At 43.4% G+C, this 20,263-nt stretch overlaps 1 protein-coding gene across 1 annotated transcript in view; it reads left to right on the top strand.

The window, feature by feature from the left end:
- The window catches only part of DHFR (dihydrofolate reductase), an 88,990-nt gene extending 84,428 nt beyond the window's left edge, over positions 1-4,562 (top strand). Inside the window, exon 6 of the mRNA XM_040421495.1 lies at positions 4,419-4,562. Coding sequence (XP_040277429.1) covers positions 4,419-4,500 — 82 coding nt within the window. The 3' untranslated portion in view covers positions 4,501-4,562. The remainder of the gene's footprint in view (positions 1-4,418) is intronic.
- The last annotated feature ends 15,701 nt before the right edge of the window (positions 4,563-20,263 follow it).

Genomic DNA, 20,263 nt, shown 5'->3' with positions numbered 1-20,263 from the left:
TTCATTTTACTTAGGGACCTGCTTAGGTCCCTCCTTAGACAACCCCCCCTTCCCGGTTATCCTTCTCCTCCCTGGCCACCCATGCCTCTCCCGGCCTTTCTCTCTACTAGGAACTAGGCCGCATCTTCCCCGGCCTGTCCTCGGGCCCCTGGTGCTCCTTTTGACCATTTTTCCCCTCCCTGAAGAGTGTCCATCTTGCCAGCAATCCTCCTTGCATGCTTCTGCAGCTGCAGCACCTCTTCGGGGACACAGCATTTGGAGTCCGGTAGGACAGCCTCTGGCTGGCTGTTTTTCTTTTTTTGGGCTCCCTATCAGCCCCCATTTCCTCTTCCAGAGACGACATTCCTAGCCCCCCCTCCTGGTCGCCATGTATTTTACATGCGCCTGTTGCGCTAAAAAGTTGCCATGCGGTCAGCCTTCCCTGTTTGTGCGCAGTAGGCCCTTCTTGTCTCTCATGCTGAATAGGCCTCTTCCCTGTCCCACGCCATAGGGAACCTTGTACGACTCTCCCAATACATCGTGCAGTCGCTGGACCGCTTGCCTGCCCAAATTGCGGCCACCTCTGCCCCTCCCAGGGACTCCTCAGCGGACGAGGCACACTCACATTCAGACACCAGGTCCTGCAAACGACCTCGGGTTGTCGCAACTATGTCCCGTTCATCCTTGGGTCACCCCCAGGACAGGTCTGAGGCTGGTGACGTATTCTCCCCTGCCGCATCTCCCGCCTCCTCGGGGGACACCTCTGCACCGATTCTGACTCTGAACAGAGCATCAGGCGGTCTTCCACCATACAGAATCTATCTGGGTGGTCAAAGACAAAAATCTACTGAGGAACCTCTCCTCTTCAGGGTCGATTTTCAGATGGCACTCCCTGGCTGCACAGGATATTATCCACACAGGTAAGTCAGCTTGCCGCCTCTCCAGTACGTGGTGCTTTATCAGTCACCGTGTTTAGCATGCCAGCACACCTATGTGGTGTCCCAGGTACATACTCCTTTCCCTTCACAGGGGGGTATTGGTACCACTGCCAAATGCTGTATCCGGCAGACTTCCTCAGTCCAAGATATCTGGATTCTATTCTAGGGGCTATATTCAACACACTGTCCTAGTCAGAGAGTGTGCCAGGTGTATTACTTCTCCAGATGCTGTAGCCAATACACCATCCTTCCACGAGCGTGCACCAAGCAACATATTACAGGGGGGACCCCTGGTTCACCATATTACTCCTTTATTAGGTGAAGTACCTGTATCCTCCAGAGGCTGTAGCCATTACACCTGTTGGTTCTAGTCTGCACCACAGGTGAAGTATACATGCCATGTTCGGTCGCTGTAGCCATGGCACCTGTCTGGCTCTAGTGTGCATCATGCAGCTACCTTGATTCCTTCTTAAGTGGGGAACCTGTACCATCTCCAGATGCTGTAGCCATTACATCCGTCTGGTTTTTAGTCTGCACTACACAATGTATTACTAACTTATCGGGTAGAGTACCTGTTCCATCTCCAGATGCTGTAGCCTTTTATATCGGTCTGGTTTTTAGTCTGCATTACACAGCGTATTACTCTCTTCCTTCGTGGAGTACCTGTACCATCTCCAGACGCTGTAGCCTTTATACCTGTATGGTTTTTGATCTGCATTACACAGCCCTTTTACTCGCCATTACACCTGTCTGGTTCCTGGCATCACGCAGTCATTCTACTCCTTTATCAAGTGCCTATGCCATTTCCAGATGCTGTAGCCAAGTCTCCACGCTTATTATAGTGTGCACTATGCAGCCGGATTACTCCCATTCTCAGGCAGAGTATTTGTAGTGCCCTATTGGTACAATCTGTGTCCCATACGGCTCCTGCATTGCCCTTTCCTGCATCTAATGTGTGCTAGGCAATCATGTGGCCCCTCTTCATGCGGAGTGATGGTACCATCCCCAGAGGCTGTATTCATCCCTCTTTTCTGGTTCTAGTATGCATATTGCACCCATTACCGTCGTCCTCGGCGGCGTACTTGTACTATCTCTCAAGGCGCTGTATCCAACAAACCATCCTGGTTGTAGTATGTACCTGGTAACCTTATGTTCCCCCCTTCTTGGGCGGAGTAGAGTTGCAATTGTTAGATCCAGTATATGGCTGGCCTGTTCAGATCTAACACCCGGTGCAGTACCTCCTGAACCAGGCCCTCTGAGTGCACCAGGTCTTCTCATTGCCCCTGTGCTAGGCATGATTTTTATTTTATTGCTTGAGCACTATTTAACAAGACTTCTCAGTCCTGTTATGCACCAGACAACCACACTCCCTCTGCCAAGGGCAGGTTGTTGGCTATCATGCTAGGTTTGTTCTTTGTCAACCCTATAAAGTATTACTGTATTCTGCACAGCCGTGTTACCCCATTTCATAAATGAAGTACTCGCGTTGTTGTTACTGCCTCTCTGCTTTGTTTTCAGAGTTACATGGCCCAGTCCTGGCAGAGTACCTGGATCACCACTGGATGTTCTATCCTGCAGGGACTGGTTCCTTTTTTCCCTGTGACTTTGTGGCCAGGGATTTCTCTGGTCTTCCGTTTCACAGCGATATTATGTATTTCAGAGGCTTTACGTTCCCTTCTCCTGACCATTACCTAGACCCCCCTCCTCCGGGAGTTGGCTGTTTTCTCTGTCAGGAAGAGGTTTCCACCTTCTCATAGGATGTTTCTCCCGCCCGCCCCCCTTCCTTGCTGCGAAAGGAGGTTCGCTCCCTTCCCTTGTGAGTCTTTGTTATGATTTCTCTCAAGCGTTTAGCCTCCAGTGCTTTGTTGTTTCCTCTCTACCCTGGCCTTTACATGTGGTTGGCCACAGACTGGCCGTGTTTTGGTCTGAGACAACTTAAAGATTTTAGTCTTTGGTTGAGGACTGCTTCTGTCCTTTTTCCAGGCATTTTATCTCCTGCCAGGCCCCCTTTTAGTCTATTTTGTCTTGTTAGGTCTGTCCTCTTGGGGATCCTTATCTATGCAGAGCGCTAGGTTGTTTCCAATCCTTCCATATGCAGAGCGCTAGGTCGCTACCAACAGACGTTGCTGTGCTACTCTCCTGTTTCCTCAGGGGGAGCCCTGGTTCTTCTAGATCCTTCCTCGGGCTCTCTAGTGCATTCTTGGTCAACTCTTGATTCTCGTGCAGGACATCTGGTCCTGTCACTTCTCCTCTAGCGCTTTATATATTTTTTTCCCATCTCGGGTGGAGCTGAATGTTTCCCTTGGTAACCTTCTTGCAGGCCTTGTTTCCCAGGCACCTGTCCTTGGGATTCTGATGGTCTCCCATTTTTTTCTTTGGAACCATTTCATGCTAGGGTCTCTCCTGGTCCTGTTGGGTCACATGGTTCCCCTGCACCTGTGCCCCTTTTTTTTTTCCATGAGATTTCAATCCCACCCCTGAGGACTGCTTTGGGACATCCCATGGTACTGTGTCCCCCGATGCCATTTCGAGAAAATCAGTTTCTCGTTCAATGCATTGGGGGACACAGATCCCACCCTCTGTTTTTACTTACTCTCCCTGTCACCTGGCTGCTGTTCTCTTTTCCTTTCCCGGTCCAGGACATGTTGGTTCTTCGCTTTTGTTTCTCTCTCCTACTGCTATTGGTACAAACTGAATAGCCTAGTGCTGTGGAGAGGGTATAGCCCACCCGGGTGGAGCCAACTTTTTTTTTTAGATCTAGTGCCTCCTAGTGGTAGCTGGGCATATACCCATGGTACTGTGTCCCCCAATGCATTGAACGAGAAACAGAGGCCTTCATTATAGCCCTGTGTTATGGAGGCGTGAATACGGTTTTCGTTTCACAGCTCAAATATACCAGTTTTCAGCCAATTGCTCTCCTCTAGGAGAAATGTTCTGTTGTTCACCAGCTTCCTGTGCATGTCTATAATAACAACGCTACCTAAATACCCCATAAAGATGTGGGGAGATCCCGAATCTCACCTACCAGATGAAGTTGGGGAGAGAAGGATTGGGTGGAGTAAATACAGAAGTGTCCAGTAGCTGCTTTCTCTGCACTCTTGTACAATACACATACATGTTTAACCAAACTGACCCTATTTAGGGGAATAAGAGCGATGGCTGTAGTACAAACGATCATTTGGCTGACAGCTATTGAATGTGTATTGCAGCCTTAAGTAGTAGCACAGTACAGCCACAGAGTCGGACGTCAAACCATGGTATGATGGCTCCAGGATCATTTCCTGTATACTTCCTAGATCTAGCATGGAGGACGTCTACTTCTCAGATTATATTAAAGTTTCTGTGGAAACCAGCAGCTCTCTCGTACTCACATGGACTCAACTAACCTTTACCTGCATAAACTGTGGAAGGCAAAATTTGCCTATTTAATGTACACTTTAATTCTTTTGTAATGTCTAAGCTGTGTGCCTTGTGTGCTATAATGTGTTTTCTTCTTTTTAGATATCCAGGCATATCCTCAGAAATGCAGGAAGAAAATGGCATACAGTACAAGTTTGAAGTCTACGAAAAGATGGTTATCTAGTTATTGCACGTTTTGATGTTAATTGTATGCACAATAAATGTTTTCTGCAGTTGGAAGCTTTCTTTTAATCTAGATGTCCATTGACTTCTTTTCTTATTATCCCTCAGTAGCAGGTATCCACATACTTTAACCACTTTCCGTCCGCCCATAGGATATAAACGTCCTATGGGTGGACCTCTATTTCTGAAAGCACGTTTTAAAACGTCCTTTCAGAAATCGCAGCTGCACGCTAATCGTGCAGCTGCTGATCGGGTTGCCCGCTGTCAGTGACAGCAGGGCAACCCAGAGAGAAGGCAGGGACAGTGCCCAGGTGTCCCTGCCTTCTGGATCGCTGCAGACACAGCGCTCACCGAGCGCTGTGTATGCAGAGCAGGAAGCGCTATGCGCTTCCTGTTCTGGCCCGGCGGTCGTGTGACCGCCGTGACGGAGAGTGCAGGGGCTGTGTGAGGTCTTTCACAGACCTCGATCAGCCCTGCTCTGAGGCTGTACAGCGCAGAATTATGCTGTACAGCCTCTCTAGGGGGTGCATTTCTTCTGTAACTGGGGCTACTATGTCAGCCCCAGTTACAGGAGAAATCAACAGTGAAAAAAAAAAGAAAAAGTGAAGTAAATGTCCCCCAGAGGTCTTGTGGGGGACGAAAAGTGTAAAATAAAAAAAATAAAAATAAAAGGTTGAAAATAAAAAAATTAAAAAAAGTTTCACATGTAAAAAAAAAAGTCCCCAAGTAAGGAATGAAAGAAAAATGTTAAAAATAGAAAAAATAAAATAGACATATTTGGTATTGCCGCGTCCGTAAAAACCAGCTCTATAAAAATATCACATGAGCTAACCCCTCAGATGAACACCGTAAAAAAAAACTGTGTCAAAACAAGCAATTTTTGTCACCTTGCATCACAAAAGGTGCAACACCAAGTGATCAGAAACGCGTATGTCCCACAAAATGGTACCAATAAAACCGTCACCTCATCCCGCAAAAAATGAGCCCCTACATAAGAAAATCTCTCAAAAAAAACAAAAACTATAGCTCTCAGAACATGGACACATTAAAACATAATTTATTTGTTTCAAAAATGCTATTATTGTGTAAAACTTTAATAAATGAGAAAAAGTATACATATTAGGTATCGCCACGTCCGTAACAATCTGCTCTATAAAAATGTCACTTGACTGAACCCCTCAGGTGAACGCTGTAAAGATAAATAAATAGAAACTGTGCTAAAACAACCAATTTTTTGGTCACCTTGCCCCATAAAGTGTTATAATGAATGATCAAAAAATCATATGTACCCAAATATAGTACTAATAAAACTGGCACCTTATCCCCTAGTTTCCAAAATGGGGTCACTTCTTGGGAGTTTCTACTGTAATGGTGCATCAGGGGGCTTCAAATAGGACATGGCATCTAAAAACCATGTGGAGTTCCTTTTCTTCTGCGCCCTGCCGTGTGCCCATACAGCAGTTTATGACCACATGTGGGGTGTTTCTGTAAACCACAGAATCTGGGTAATAAATATTGAGTTTTGTTTGGCTGTTAACCATCGATGTGTTAAAGAAAAAAATTGTTTAAAATGGAAAATCTGCCAAAAAAGTGAAATTTAAAAATTTGATCTCCATTTTCCTTCAATTCTTGTGGAACGCCTAAGGGTTAACAAAGTTTGTAAAATCGGTTTTGAATACCTTGAGGGGTGTAGTTTCTACAATGGGGTCATTTATGGGGGTATCCACTATGTAGGCCCCACAAAGTGACTTCAGACCTGAACTGGTCCTTTAAAAAGTGGGTTTTGGCAATTTTCTTAAAAATTTGAAGAATTGCTTCTAAGCCTTCTAACGTCCTAAAAAAATAAAATGACATTTCCAAAATGATGCCAACATAAAGTAGACATGTGGGGAATGTTAAGTAATAAATATTTTATGAGGTATCACTTTCTGTTTTAAAAGCAGAGAAATTGAAATTTAGAAAATTGCGAATTTTTCCAATTTTTGGGTAAATTTGGGATTTTTTCATAAATAAATGTGAAATATTTTGACTCAAATTTATGACTATCATGAAGTACAATGTGTCACGAGAAAACAATCTCTGAATGACTTGGATAAATAAAGGCGTTCCAAAGTTATTACCACATAAAGTGAGATATGTCAGTTTTGCAAAATTTGGCCTGGTCAGGAAGGGGGCAAATGGCCCAGATGGCAGGTGGTTAAGGCGTATTGTGTGTGTATGCATCTGATATTATGCACAAAATCGCTAATACTAATTTGTCAGAAAGACCGTAGTACCTGTAATAGAGAAGATGTGTGGTGGAGATGTGCTGTACATAGTGCACCTGCCAGTGTCTGTGTGTGCAGTGCTCCGCTGGGAGGAGGTGGCCTGTCATTATATGCGGCACAGTCCTGGAGTGAATGGCCAGCACTCATGACACTTTACTTGTGATTCCAGAAATCAGAATGACTATGCATACAAGCACAGGGCAGCAGATACATGACTGCTGCAATACACAATGCCTTCATTTGAAGATGCAGGTATATTTTAGCTTTAATATGCATCTTATAGTCTGAAAGATAAATTGCAAAAATATGGTTAGCACCATCTAGTGGTGGCAGCGCTGTGTCCTAATACTCAGGACTTTACACTCAATGGGACTGCATAGTGATTCACATTACACCTATAGTGGCAGATGGACATCCCAATCCAAAGTCATATGGAGCTGAAGTCCCTTTCATTGCTATAACCATCTCAACTGTTCATAGGAAGGAATTTGTGCCCATTCGCATCATAAAAGGATTAGTGAAGTCAGATTCTGCTCTTGGACCAGGTCTGGCTTACAATTCTTCCCAAAAGTATTTGATAAGGTTTCCTTCAGTTCTACGTGCTAGCTGCTCAAGTCCTTCCACAAAATGCTCAAAAACATGGTAGATTAACCTGTTCTGCCCGAGTTCAGCTCGGGCTGTGGGAAAAGTACTTAACTGTTCTGCCAGGTTAGAAGTGAAGGGGGGATGCTGCTTATATCTCCTGAATGGTAGCAGCTAGATGCATGCAATTGGTCTTTCATACAAGACCAAAATAACGGCATTAGTCCAAGCTAAACAGGAGATATCACTGTTAAGCTCCATTCACACGTCCGCAAATGGGTCCGCATCCGTTCCGCAGTATTGGGAACGCGTGCAGACACATTCATTCTCAATGGGGAAGAACGGGATGTGGAGAGCACACTATGTGCTCTCCGCATCTGCATTTCCTAAGCGCGGCCGCGGCTCCGAAAACAAATAGAACATGTCCTATTTTTGTCCGCAATACACCACGGACGTGTGAATGGACCCTTAGAAATCAAGTTAGGAATAATCGCAGTTTAAAACCTGCTTTTAGTTTCACTTCAGCTGCATTCACTGTATCCCGATTTTAGTGATATCTTCCCGTGTACTGAAGATATTGTTGTCATTCTGGCATACAAAGCCCACATCTCTAGCTACTACCAAACCACAGATGTGAACAGCTAAAGCATACATCCCAAGCCCCCCCCCCCCTCCCTGTCAGTCTGCAGGGCAGTTGCAGAGCTGACAGCCTGCAGGAGGAAAGGAAAAATAGTAAAAAATATACAGAAATATGGCATTATCATCATTGTACGGACCGACATAATAGTTATTTTTAACACAGTGAACACTGTAAATAAATTCCACAAAATAATGTAAAAATTGTATTTTTTTTTCTTTCCCCTAAAAAGCAAATGTAATTTTATATATATATATATATATATATATATATATATATATATATATATATATACAGGGAGTGCAGAATTATTAGGCAAGTTGTATTTTTGAGGATTAATTTTATTATTGAACAACAACCATGTTCTCAATGAACCCAAAAAACTCATTAATATCAAAGCTGAATATTTTTGGAAGTAGTTTTTAGTTTGTTTTTAGTTTTAGCTATTTTAGGGGGATATCTGTGTGTGCAGGTGACTATTACTGTGCATAATTATTAGGCAACTTAACAAAAAACAAATATATACCCATTTCAATTATTTATTTTTACCAGTGAAACCAATATAACATCTCAACATTCACAAATATACATTTCTGACATTCAAAAACAAAAACAAATCAGTGACCATCCAAGCCTGCCATCCATGGATTCTGTCAGTGTTTTGATCTGTTCACCATCAACATTGCGTGCAGCAGCAACCACAGCCTCCCAGACACTGTTCAGAGAGGTGTACTGTTTTCCCTCCTTGTAAATCTCACATTTGATGATGGACCACAGGTTCTCAATGGGGTTCAGATCAGGTGAACAAGGAGGCCATGTCATTAGATTTTCTTCTTTTATACCCTTTCTTGCCAGCCACGCTGTGGAGTACTTGGACGCGTGTGATGGAGCATTGTCCTGCATGAAAATCATGTTTTTCTTGAAGGATGCAGACTTCTTCCTGTACCACTGCTTGAAGAAGGTGTCTTCCAGAAACTGGCAGTAGGACTGGGAGTTGAGCTTGACTCCATCCTCAACCCGAAAAGGCCCCACAAGCTCATCTTTGATACCAGCCCAAACCAGTACTCCACCTCCACCTTGCTGGCGTCTGAGTCGGACTGGAGCTCTCTGCCCTTTACCAATCCAGCCACGGGCCCATCCATCTGGCCCATCAAGACTCACTCTCATTTCATCAGTCCATAAAACCTTAGAAAAATCAGTCTTGAGATATTTCTTGGCCCAGTCTTGACGTTTCAGCTTGTGTGTCTTGTTGAGTGGTGGTCGTCTTTCAGCCTTTCTTACCTTGGCCATGTCTCTGAGTATTGCACACCTTGTGCTTTTGGGCACTCCAGTGATGTTGCAGCTCTGAAATATGGCCAAACTGGTGGCAAGTGGCATCTTGGCAGCTGCATGCTTGACTTTTCTCAGTTCATGGGCAGTTATTTTGCGCCTTGGTTTTTCCACACGCTTCTTGCGACCCTGTTGACTATTTTGAATGAAACGCTTGATTGTTCCATGATCACGCTTCAGAAGCTTTGCAATTTTAAGAGTGCTGCATCCCTCTGCAAGATATCTCACTATTTTTGACTTTTCTGAGCCTGTCAAGTCCTTCTTTTGACCCATTTTGCCAAAGGAAAGGATTGCCTAATAATTATGCACACCTAATATAGGGTGTTGATGTCATTAGACCACACCCCTTCTCATTACAGAGATGCACATCACCTAATATGCTTAATTGGTAGTAGGCTTTCGAGCCTATACAGCTTGGAGTAAGACAACATGCATAAAGAGGATGATGTGGTCAAAATACTCATTTGCCTAATAATTCTGCACGCAGTGTATATATATATATATATATATATATATATATATACACACACATACACTCACCTAAAGAATTATTAGGAACACCTGTTCTATTTCTCATTAATGCAATTATCTAGTCAACCAATCACATGGCAGTTGCTTCAATGCATTTAGGGGTGTGGTCCTGGTGAAGGCAATCTCCTGACCTCCAAACTGAATGTCAGAATGGGAAAGAAAGCTGATTTAAGCTATTTTGAGCGTGGCATGGTTGTTGGTGCCAGACGGGCCGGTCTGAGTATTTTACAATCTGCTCAGTTACTGGGATTTTCACGCACACTCATTTCTAGGGTTTACAAAGAATGGTGTGAAAAGGGAAAAACATCCAGTATGCGGCAGCCCTGTGGGCAAAGATGCCTTGTGGATGCTAGAGGTCAGAGGAGAATGGGCCGACTGATTCAAGCTGATAGAAGAGCAACGTTGACTGAAATAACCACTCGTTACAACCAAAGTATGCAGCAAAGCATTTGTGAAGCCACAACACGCACAACCTTGAGGTGGATGGGCTACAACAGCAGAAGACCCCACCGGGTACCACTCATCTCCACTACAAATAGGAAAAAGAGGCTACAATTTGCACAAGCTCACCAAAATTGGACTGTTCAAGACTGGAAAAATGTTGCCTGGTCTGATGAGCCTCGATTTCTGTTGAGACATTCAAATGGTAGAGTCCGAATTTGGCGTAAACGGAATGAGAACATGTATCCATCATGCCTTGTTACCACTGTGCAGGCTGGTGGTGGTGGTGGTGTAATGGTGTGGGGGATGTTTTCTGGGCACACTTTAGGCCCCTTAGTGCCAATTGGGCATCGTTTAAATGCCACGGGCTACCTGAGAATTGTTTCTGACCATGTCCATCCCTTCATGACCACCATGTACCCATCCTCTGATGGCTACTTCCAGCAGGATAATGCACCATGTCACAAAGCTCGAATCATGTCAAATTGGTTTCCTGAACATGACAATGAGTTCACTGTACTAAAATGGCCCCCACAGTCACCAGATCTCAACCCAATAGAGCATCTTTGGGATGTGGTGGAATGGGAGCTTCGTGCCCTGGATGTGCATCCCTCAAATCTCCATCAACTGCAAGATGCTATCCTATCAATATGGGCCAACATTTCTAAAGAATGCTATCAGCACCTTGTTGAATCAATGCCACGTAGAATTAAGGCAGTTCTGAAGGCAAAAGGTGGTCCAACACCATATAAGTATGGTGTTCCTAATAATTCTTTAGGTGAGTGTGTGTGTGTGTATATGTGTATATATATATATATATATATATATATATATACAGTACAGACCAAAAGTTTGGACACATCTTCTCATTCAAAGAGTTTTCTTTATTTTCATGACTATGAAAATTGTAAATTCACACTGAAGGCATCAAAACTATGAATGAACACGTGGAATTATATACATAACAAACAAGTGTGAAACAACTGAAAATATGTCATATTCTAGGTTCTTCAAAGTAGCCACCTTTTGCTTTGATTACTGCTTTGCACACTCTTGGCATTCTCTTGGTGAGCTTCAAGAGGTAGTCCCCTGAAATGGTTTTCACTTCACAGGTGTGCCCTGTCAGGTTTAATAAGTGGGATTTCTTGCCTTATAAATGGGGTTGGGACCATCAGTTGCGTTGAGAAGAAGTCAGGTGGATACACAGCTGATAGTCCTACTGAATAGACTGTTAGAATTTGTATTATGGCAAGAAAAAAGCAGCTAAGTAAAGAAAAACGAGTGGCCATCATTACTTTAAGAAATGAAGGTCAATCAGTCAGCCGAAAAATTGGGAAAACTTTGAAAGTAAGGGCTATTTGACCATGAAGGAGAGTGATGGGGTGCTGCGCCAGATGACCTGGCCTCCACAGTCACCGGACCTGAACCCAATCGAGATGGTTTGGGGTAAGCTGGACCGCAGAGTGAAGGCAAAAGGGCCAACAAGTGCTAAGCATCGCTGGGAACTCCTTCAAGACTGTTGGAAGACCATTTCAGGGGACTATTTCTTGAAGCTCATCAAGAGAATGCCAAGAGTGTGCAAAGCAAAAGGTGGCTACTTTGAAGAACCTAGAATATGACATATTTTCAGTTGTTTCACACTTGTTTGTTATGTATATAATTCCACATGTGTTAATTCATAGTTTTGATGCCTTCATAGTCATGAAAATAAAGAAAACTCTTTGAATGAGAAGGTGATGTCCAAACTTTTGGTCTGTACTGTGTGTGTGTGTGTGTGTGTGTGTGTGTGTGTGTGTGTGTGTGTGTGTATGTATATATATATATATATATATATATATATATATATATATATATATACACAAAATAAAAATTTAGAAGAAAAATATTTAAACAGCAGGCACCTGGGACTAATGCATGCAGTTGACAAAAACTTTGGTCACATACATTTAACGCCTCAGATGCCGTGGTCAAACGTGACCACGCCACCTTGGAGGTTGAAGACCGGGATCGTGCGCTCACAGCTGTGCTCCAGCTCCTCCTAGTGAGAATCGGGGAGCTGGATGCAGTGTGTGGCAGCCTCTGTACTCAGGAGTGGTACAGGGCTGGTGCACATGAGTTCCTATGGAGAGCCTGCCTGTGGCAGGGCTCCATAGAAACAGTGTACGCCCCATAGACACCAATGCTAATGCCATAGACTCTAAATCTAATGATTGCTATAGTTCCCTAGGGGAACTATTAAAGAGTGTTTAAAAAAATATATATATATTTAAATGTAAAAAATATAGTCAGGTCCATAAATATTGGGACTTCGACACAATTCTAAGAATTCTGGCTTTATTCACCACCACAATGGATTTGAAATGAAACGAACTAGATGTACTTTAACTGCAGACTGTCAGCTTTAATTTAAGGGTATTTACATCCAAATCAGGTGAGCGGTGTAGGAATTACAACAGTTTGCATATGTGCCTCCCACTTGTTAAGGGACCAAAAGTAATGGGACACAATAATAATCATAAATCAAACTTTCCCTTTTTAATACTCGGTTGAAAAGCCTTTGCAGTCAATTACAGCCTGAAGTCTGGAACGCATAAACATCACCAGACGCTGTGTTTCATCCCTGGTGATGCTCTGCCAGGCCTCTACTGCAACTGTCTTCAGTTCTTGCTTGTTCTTGGGGCATTTTCCCTTCAGTTTTGTCTTCAGCAAGTGAAATGCATGCTCAATCGGATTCAGGTCCGAATTGGCCATTGCATAACATTCCACTTCTTTCCCTTAAAAAACTCTTTGGTTGCTTTTGCAGTATGCTTTGGGTCATTGTCCATCTGCACTGTGAAGCGTCTTCCAATGAGTTCTGAAGCATTTGGCTGAATATGAGCAGATAATATTGCCTGAAACACTTCAGAATTCATCCTGCTGCTTTTCTCAGCAGTCACATCATCAATAAATACAAGAGAACCAGTTTCATTGGCAGCCATACATGTCCACGCTATGACACTACCACCACCATCCTTCACTCATGAGGTGGTATGCTTAGGATCATGAGCAGTTCCTTTCCTTCTCCATACACTTCTCTTCCCATCACTTGGTACAAGTTGATCTTGGTCACATCTGTCCATAGGATGTTGTTCTAGAACTGTGAAGGCTTTTTTAGATGTCGTTTGGCAAACTCTAATCTGGCCTTCCTGTTTTTGAGGCTCACCAATGGGTTACATCCCTATATTCACTCTGGTGAAGTCTTCTCTTGATTGTTGACTTTGACACACATACACCTACCTCCTGGAGAGTGTTCTTGATCTGGCCAACTGTTGTGAAGGGTGTTTTCTTCACCAGGTTAAGAATTCTTCAGTCATCCCACCACAGTTGTTTTCCTGTGGTCTTCCGGGTCTTTTGTGTGGCTGAGCTCACCGATGCGTTCCTTCTTTTTAAGAATGTTCCAAACAGTTGTTCTGGCCACGCCTAATGTTTTTGCTATTTCTCTGATGGGTTTGTTGTGTTTTTTAGCCTAATGATGGCTTGCTTTACTGATGGTGACAGCTCTTTTGGATCTCATCTTGAGAATTGACAGCAACAGATTCCAAATGCAAATAGCACACTTGAAATGGACTCTGGACCTTTTATCTGCTCATTGTAATTGGGATAATGAGGGAATACACACACCTGGATATGGAAGAGCTGAGAAGCCATTTGTCCCATTATTTTTGGTCCCTTAACAAGTGGGAGGCACATATGCAAACTGTTGTAATTCCTACACCGTTCACCTGATTTGGATGTAAATACCCTGACATTAAAGCTGGCAGTCTGCAGTTAAAACAAATCTAGTTTCTTTCATTTCAAATCCATTGTGGTGGTGTATAGAGCCAAATATCTTAGAATTGTGTTGATGTCCCAATATTTATGGATCTGTGTGTGTGTATATATGTGTGTGTGTGTGTATATATATATATACTTCAGTAATTGTAATATACACCTGGAGAAATTAAAGCAAGATCTACAATCTACTAAGAGGAAGAAGTGGCAAAGGGATATGGAGGATTACACCACCGGTTTTGTATACAGTTGGCAGGGAGGACTGTCAAAAAAGGTCCTAAGAGGATGGAACGACCCTCCCCTCGAAGAAGAAAATGGGATTTTCCAGTAAAGGGACAATTTTGTAGCTCCAGAGATGGACAATCCCCTAGGTGCTGTTGCTGCATCCAGCACCAATATCTCCACCACCACTGTTCCTTTTTTAGGTCTGGGTCCAGATCCCACCGGACCAAACGAGGCGGAAGGAGGCAACATAGGTGGCGCAAAGGGAGGACAGATGAAACCGCAAAGAACCATGCGGAAGAGACAACTGTGGTAAATATATCGTCTGTTGTGTTAACCCCTGTACAACTGTCCGTTTTGGAAAAAGGACTTTCCTTTTGCCCGTTTAAAAACATTGATTGGTTTCAACTAGGACTTGACTTGCACAGGTTTTTTAGAGCCATTAAATTAAAAATTTGGTTTGATAAACAGTCCACTGAAGCTTCAGTGGTTGGGCCTGGAGGTGGTTCAGAGCTTACACTCAATAGTGTACAACTACACCTAAAAAGTGATTTTTCTCCTGTCATTAATCATGTTGCCCATGACACTTTCATTAATGCAGTCAGAATTGATCTGGAGGCATTAAAAACATCAGGAGATGAGGGGATGTGTGTAAAAAGGAATATGAGAGCAGAGGAAACCAAGGCCCTGAAGGAGCTCTCTGCTAACCCTTGTCTGACCATTAAACCGGCAGACAAGGGTGGAGCAGTGGTGGTCATGAATACAACTGACTATGTGGATGAGGTATATCGCCAATTGAACGACGAAAACGTATATCGTAGGCTTCCAGGTGACCCTAAGTTCGAGTTTTTGAAGAAAATTCGTAGGGTCCTGGATTCCGCTAGAGGAGAGGGTGTAATCGACGATAAGTTACACTCCTTTCTCTATGTGGAACGGCCGAGAACTCCGGTAATATATATGTTACCGAAAATCCACAAGTCACTTGTCTCTCCACCAGGCCGCCCGATAGTATCAGGCATTGGTTCACCATTTTCTCAAATTGCCTTTTTTTTTGTACAGGATCTTGTCGCCATATGTTTGGAGAGCGAAATCATACATAAGGGACACCACACATTTCCTAAATGAAATCCGTAAAGTACAACTACTGGCACATGTCATCTTAGCATCATTTGATGTGGTTAGTTTGTACACATCTATTTCACATGCGAGGGGGGTTGGTGCCGTTAGAAATTGTCTAGCTGACTCACCATACTCCATGAAATGTAGGGAATTTCTGATCACGCTCTTGGACATTGCTCACCTGTAATTATTTTCTTTTTCAGGATGAGTACTTTGTCCAATTGCGTGGGACCGCTATGGGCTCAACGTAGCGCCAAATTACGCCAATATCTATATGGCTCACGTAGAGGATATGTACGTCTATGTTAGCCACTACTTCAGACAGGTTCTGGGGTGGTGGCGTTACATAGACGACATCTTCCTACTGTGGACGGGCTCCATTGAGGAGTTGCACCAGTTTGGTGATTTCCTCAATGGGATTGACCCTGAGGTTAAGTTCACATTAGTTAGCTCTGAAACAAAAATCGAGTTTCTAGATGTGACAGTAAGTAGACGGTGGGATTTTTTACATACTGATCTGTTTACTAAGAAAACAGACAAAAACACATTACTCCACAATGACAGTTGTCACCCTAGGAGCATGGTTAGGTCATTACCCTACAGCCAGCTACTTAGGGTTAGGAGAATAGTACAAGGGGAGGAAGAGGCCATAGATAGACTCACCGCAATGGGTCAAAAATTCATCAAAAGGGGATACCCAAAGAAACTGGTGGAACAACATAAGGTGAGGGCTATGCAACAACCCAGGGAAACCCTCTTGGAAAAAGGAACAGATGAGGTAAGGGATGAAAAACGCATTCCCTTCATTATGCGGTTCTCACCCCTGAGTGACAAGATCGGAGGTATTTTGAAGGGACATTGGCCTAATCTGGGCAGCAACTTCAAAAATATTCCCGAGTTTGCAATCCTCCCATGATGTCATACAGACGCACACGTAACATTAAAGATCAACTTGTGCGGGCTGATATTGGCACCAGCAAGATCTCATTTAGCATGTATTTTGGAGCATCCAGGAAATGCTGTTTCCCCTGTCATGGATGTGTGAATTGCCCCCTTATGTTAAGGGTAACAAATTTTGTGCACCCACAGACTGGAGAGGAATACACGATTAAACATCACTTAACTTGTGACTCTTCTTATGTAGTGTACTTGCTTGAATGTCCCTGTCATCTCCTCTACGTGGGGGAGACCACATGGGACGTCAAAACAAGACTGAATCATCACAGGTATACTATTAGGAAAAAGAGGTTAGATCTACCAGTGTCTAAACACTTTACGGAAGCACGACACACTGAGAAGGACTTGCGCTTCAGGGTCATTGACCAGGTCGCCATGCCACAACGAGGGGGTGACAGGTCAGTGACACTGAAGCAGCGAGAACTATTTTGGATTTTTCAATTACAAACCTTAAAACCCCATGGACTTAACCACTTCAGCCCCCCTAGCTTAAACACCCTTAATGACCAGACCACTTTTTACACTTCTGCACTACACTATTTTCACCATTGTTTGCTCGGTCATGCAACTTACCACCCAAATGAATTTTACCTCCTTTTCTTCTCACTAAAAGAGCTTTCATTTGGTGGTATTTCATTGCTGCTGACATTTTTACTTTTTTTGTTATTAATCGAAATTTACAGATTTTTTTGCAAAAAAATGACTTTTCACTTTCAGTTGTAAAATTTTGCAACAAAAACGACATCCATATATAAATTTTTCTCTAAATTTATTGTTCTACATGTCTTTGATTAAAAAATAATGTTTGGGTAAAAAAAAAAAATGGTTTGGGTAAAAGTTATAGCGTTTACAAACTATGGTACAAAAATGTGAATTTCCGCTTTTTGAAGCAGCTCTGACTTTCTGAGCACCTGTCATGTTTCCTGAGGTTCTACAATGGCCAGACAGTACAAACACCCCACAAATGACCCCATTTTGGAAAGTAGACACCCTAAGGTATTCGCTGATGGGCATAGTGAGTTCATAGAACTTTTTATATTTTGTCACAAGTTAGCGGAAAATGATGATTTTTTATTTATTTTTTTCTTACAAAGTCTCATATTCCACTAACTTGTGAAAAAAAATAAAAACTTACATGAACTCACTATGCCCATCACGAAATACCTTGGGGTGTCTTCTTTCCAAAATGGGGTCACTTGTGGGGTAGTTATACTGCCCTGGCATTCTAGGGGCCCTAATGTGTGGTAAGTAGTTTTGAAATCAAAATGTCAAAAGTGTCACACATGTGGTATTGCCGTACTCAGGAGAAGTTGGGGAATGTGTTTTGGGTTGTCATTTTACATATACCCATGCTGGGTGAGATAAATATCTTGGTCAATTGCCAACTTTGTATAAAAAATGGGAAAAGTTGTCTTTTGCCAAGATATTTCTCTCACCCAGCATGGGTATATGTAAAATGACACCCCAAAACACATTCCCCAACTTCTCCTGAGTACGGCAATACCAGATGTGTGACACTTTTTTGCAGCCTAGGTGGGCAAAGGGGCCCACATTCCAAAGAGCACCTTTCGGATTTCACCGGCCATTTTTTACAGATTTTGATTTCAAACTACTTTGCACGCTTTTGGGCCCCTAAAATGCCAGGGCAGTATAACTACCCCACAAGTGACCCCATTTTGGAAAGAAGACACCCCAAGGTATTTCGTGATGGGCATAGTGAGTTCATGGAAGTTTTTATTTTTTGTCACAAGTTGGTGGATTATGAGACTTTGTAAGAAAAAAATAAAATAAAAAAAATAATAATTTTCCGCTAACTTGTGACAAAAAATAAAAAATTCTAGGAACCCGCCATGCCCCTCACGGAATACCTTGGGGTGTCTTCTTTCCAAAATGGGGTCACTTGTGGGGTAGTTATACTGCCCTGGCATTCTAGGGGCCCTAATGTGTGGTAAGTAGTTTGAAATCAAAATGTGTAAAAGGTACTCATTGGAATGTGGGCCCCTTTGCCCACCTAGGCTGCAAAAAAGTGTCACACGTGGTATTGCCGTACTCGGGAGAAGTTGGGCAATGTGTTTTGGGGTGTCATTTTACATATACCCATGCTGGGTGAGATAAATATCTCGGCAAACGACACCTTTTCCATTTTTTTTATACAAAGTTGGCATTTGACCGAGATATTTCTCTCACCCAGCATGGGTATATGTAAAATGACACCCCAAAACACATTCCCCAACTTCTCCTGAGTACCATACCAGATGTGTGACACTTTTTTGCAGCCTAGATGCGCAAAGGGGCCCACATTCCTTTTAGGAGGGCATTTTTAGACATTTGGATCCCAGACTTCTTCTCACGCTTTAGGGCCCCTAAAATGCCAGGGCAGTATAAATACCCCACATGTGACCCCATTTTGGAAAGAAGACACCCCAAGGTATTCAATGAGGGGCATGGCGAGTTCATAGAATTTTATTTTTTTTTGCCACAAGTTAGCGGAATTTGTTTTGTTTTTGTTTTTCTCACAAAGTCTCCCTTTCCGCTAACTTGGGACAAAAATGTCAATCTTTCATGGACTCAATATGCCCCTTAGCGAATACCTTGGGGTGTCTACTTTCCGAAATGGGGTCACATGTGGGGTATTTATACTGCCCTGGCATTTTAGGGGCCCTAAAGTGTGAGAAGAAGTCTGGAATATAAATGTCTAAAAAATTTTACGCATTTGGATTCCATGAGGGGTATGGTGAGTTCATGTGAGATTTTATTTTTTGACACAAGTTAGTGGAATATGAGACTTTGTAAGAAAAAAAAAATAATAATAATTTCCGCTAACTTGGGCCAAAAAAATATCTGAATGGAGCCTTACAGGGGGGTGATCAATGACAGGGGGGTGATCAGGGAGTGTATATGGGGTTATCACCCCCCTGTCATTGATCACCCCCCTGTAAGGCTCCATTTAGACGTCCGTATGTGTTTTGCGGATCCGATCCATGTATCCGTGGATCTGTAAAAAACATACGGACGTCTGAATGGAGCCTTACAGGGGGGTGATCAATGAAGGGGGGTGATCAATGACAGGGGGGTGATCACACCATATAGACTCCCTGATCACCCACCTGTCATTGATCACCCCCCTGTAAGGCTCCATTCAGACGTCCGTATGTGTTTTGCGGATCCGATCCATGTATTTGTGGATCTGTAAAAAACATAAGGACCCCTGAATGGAGCCTTACAGGGGGGTGATCAATGACAGGGTGGTGATCAGGGAGTCTATATGGGGTGATCACCCCCCTGTCATTGATCACCCCCCTGTAAGGCTCCATTCAGATGTCCGTATGTGTTTTGTGGATCCGATCCATGTATCCGTGGATCCGTAAAAAACATACGGACGTCTGAATGGAGCCTTACAGGGGGGTGATCAATGACAGGGGGTGATCAGGGAGTCTATATGGCGTGATCACCCCCCTGTCATTGATCACCCCCCTGTAAGGCTCCATTCAGATGTTTGTATGTGTTTTGCGGATCCGATCCATGGATCCGTAAAAAACATACGGACCTCTGAATGGAGCCTGACAGGGGGGTGATCAGGGAGTCTATATGGGGTGATCACCCCCCTGTAAGGCTCCAGTCAGACGTCTGTATGTGTTTTGCGGATCCGATCCATGTATCCATGGATCCGTAAAAAACATACGGACGTCTGAATGAAGCCTTACAAGGGGGTGATCAATGACAGGGGGGTGATCAGGGAGTCTATATGGGGTGATCAGGGGTTAATAAGGGGTTAATAAGTGACGGGGGGGGGGTGTAGTGTAGTGTTGTTTGGTGCTACTTATTACTGAGCTGCCTGTGTCCTCTGGTGGTCGATCCAAGCAAAGGGG

Source organism: Bufo bufo, chromosome 2 (genome assembly GCF_905171765.1).
Source record: "Bufo bufo chromosome 2, aBufBuf1.1, whole genome shotgun sequence".
NCBI classification, from domain to species: domain Eukaryota; kingdom Metazoa; phylum Chordata; class Amphibia; order Anura; family Bufonidae; genus Bufo; species Bufo bufo.
This window is presented reverse-complemented; position numbering and strand designations above follow the sequence as displayed.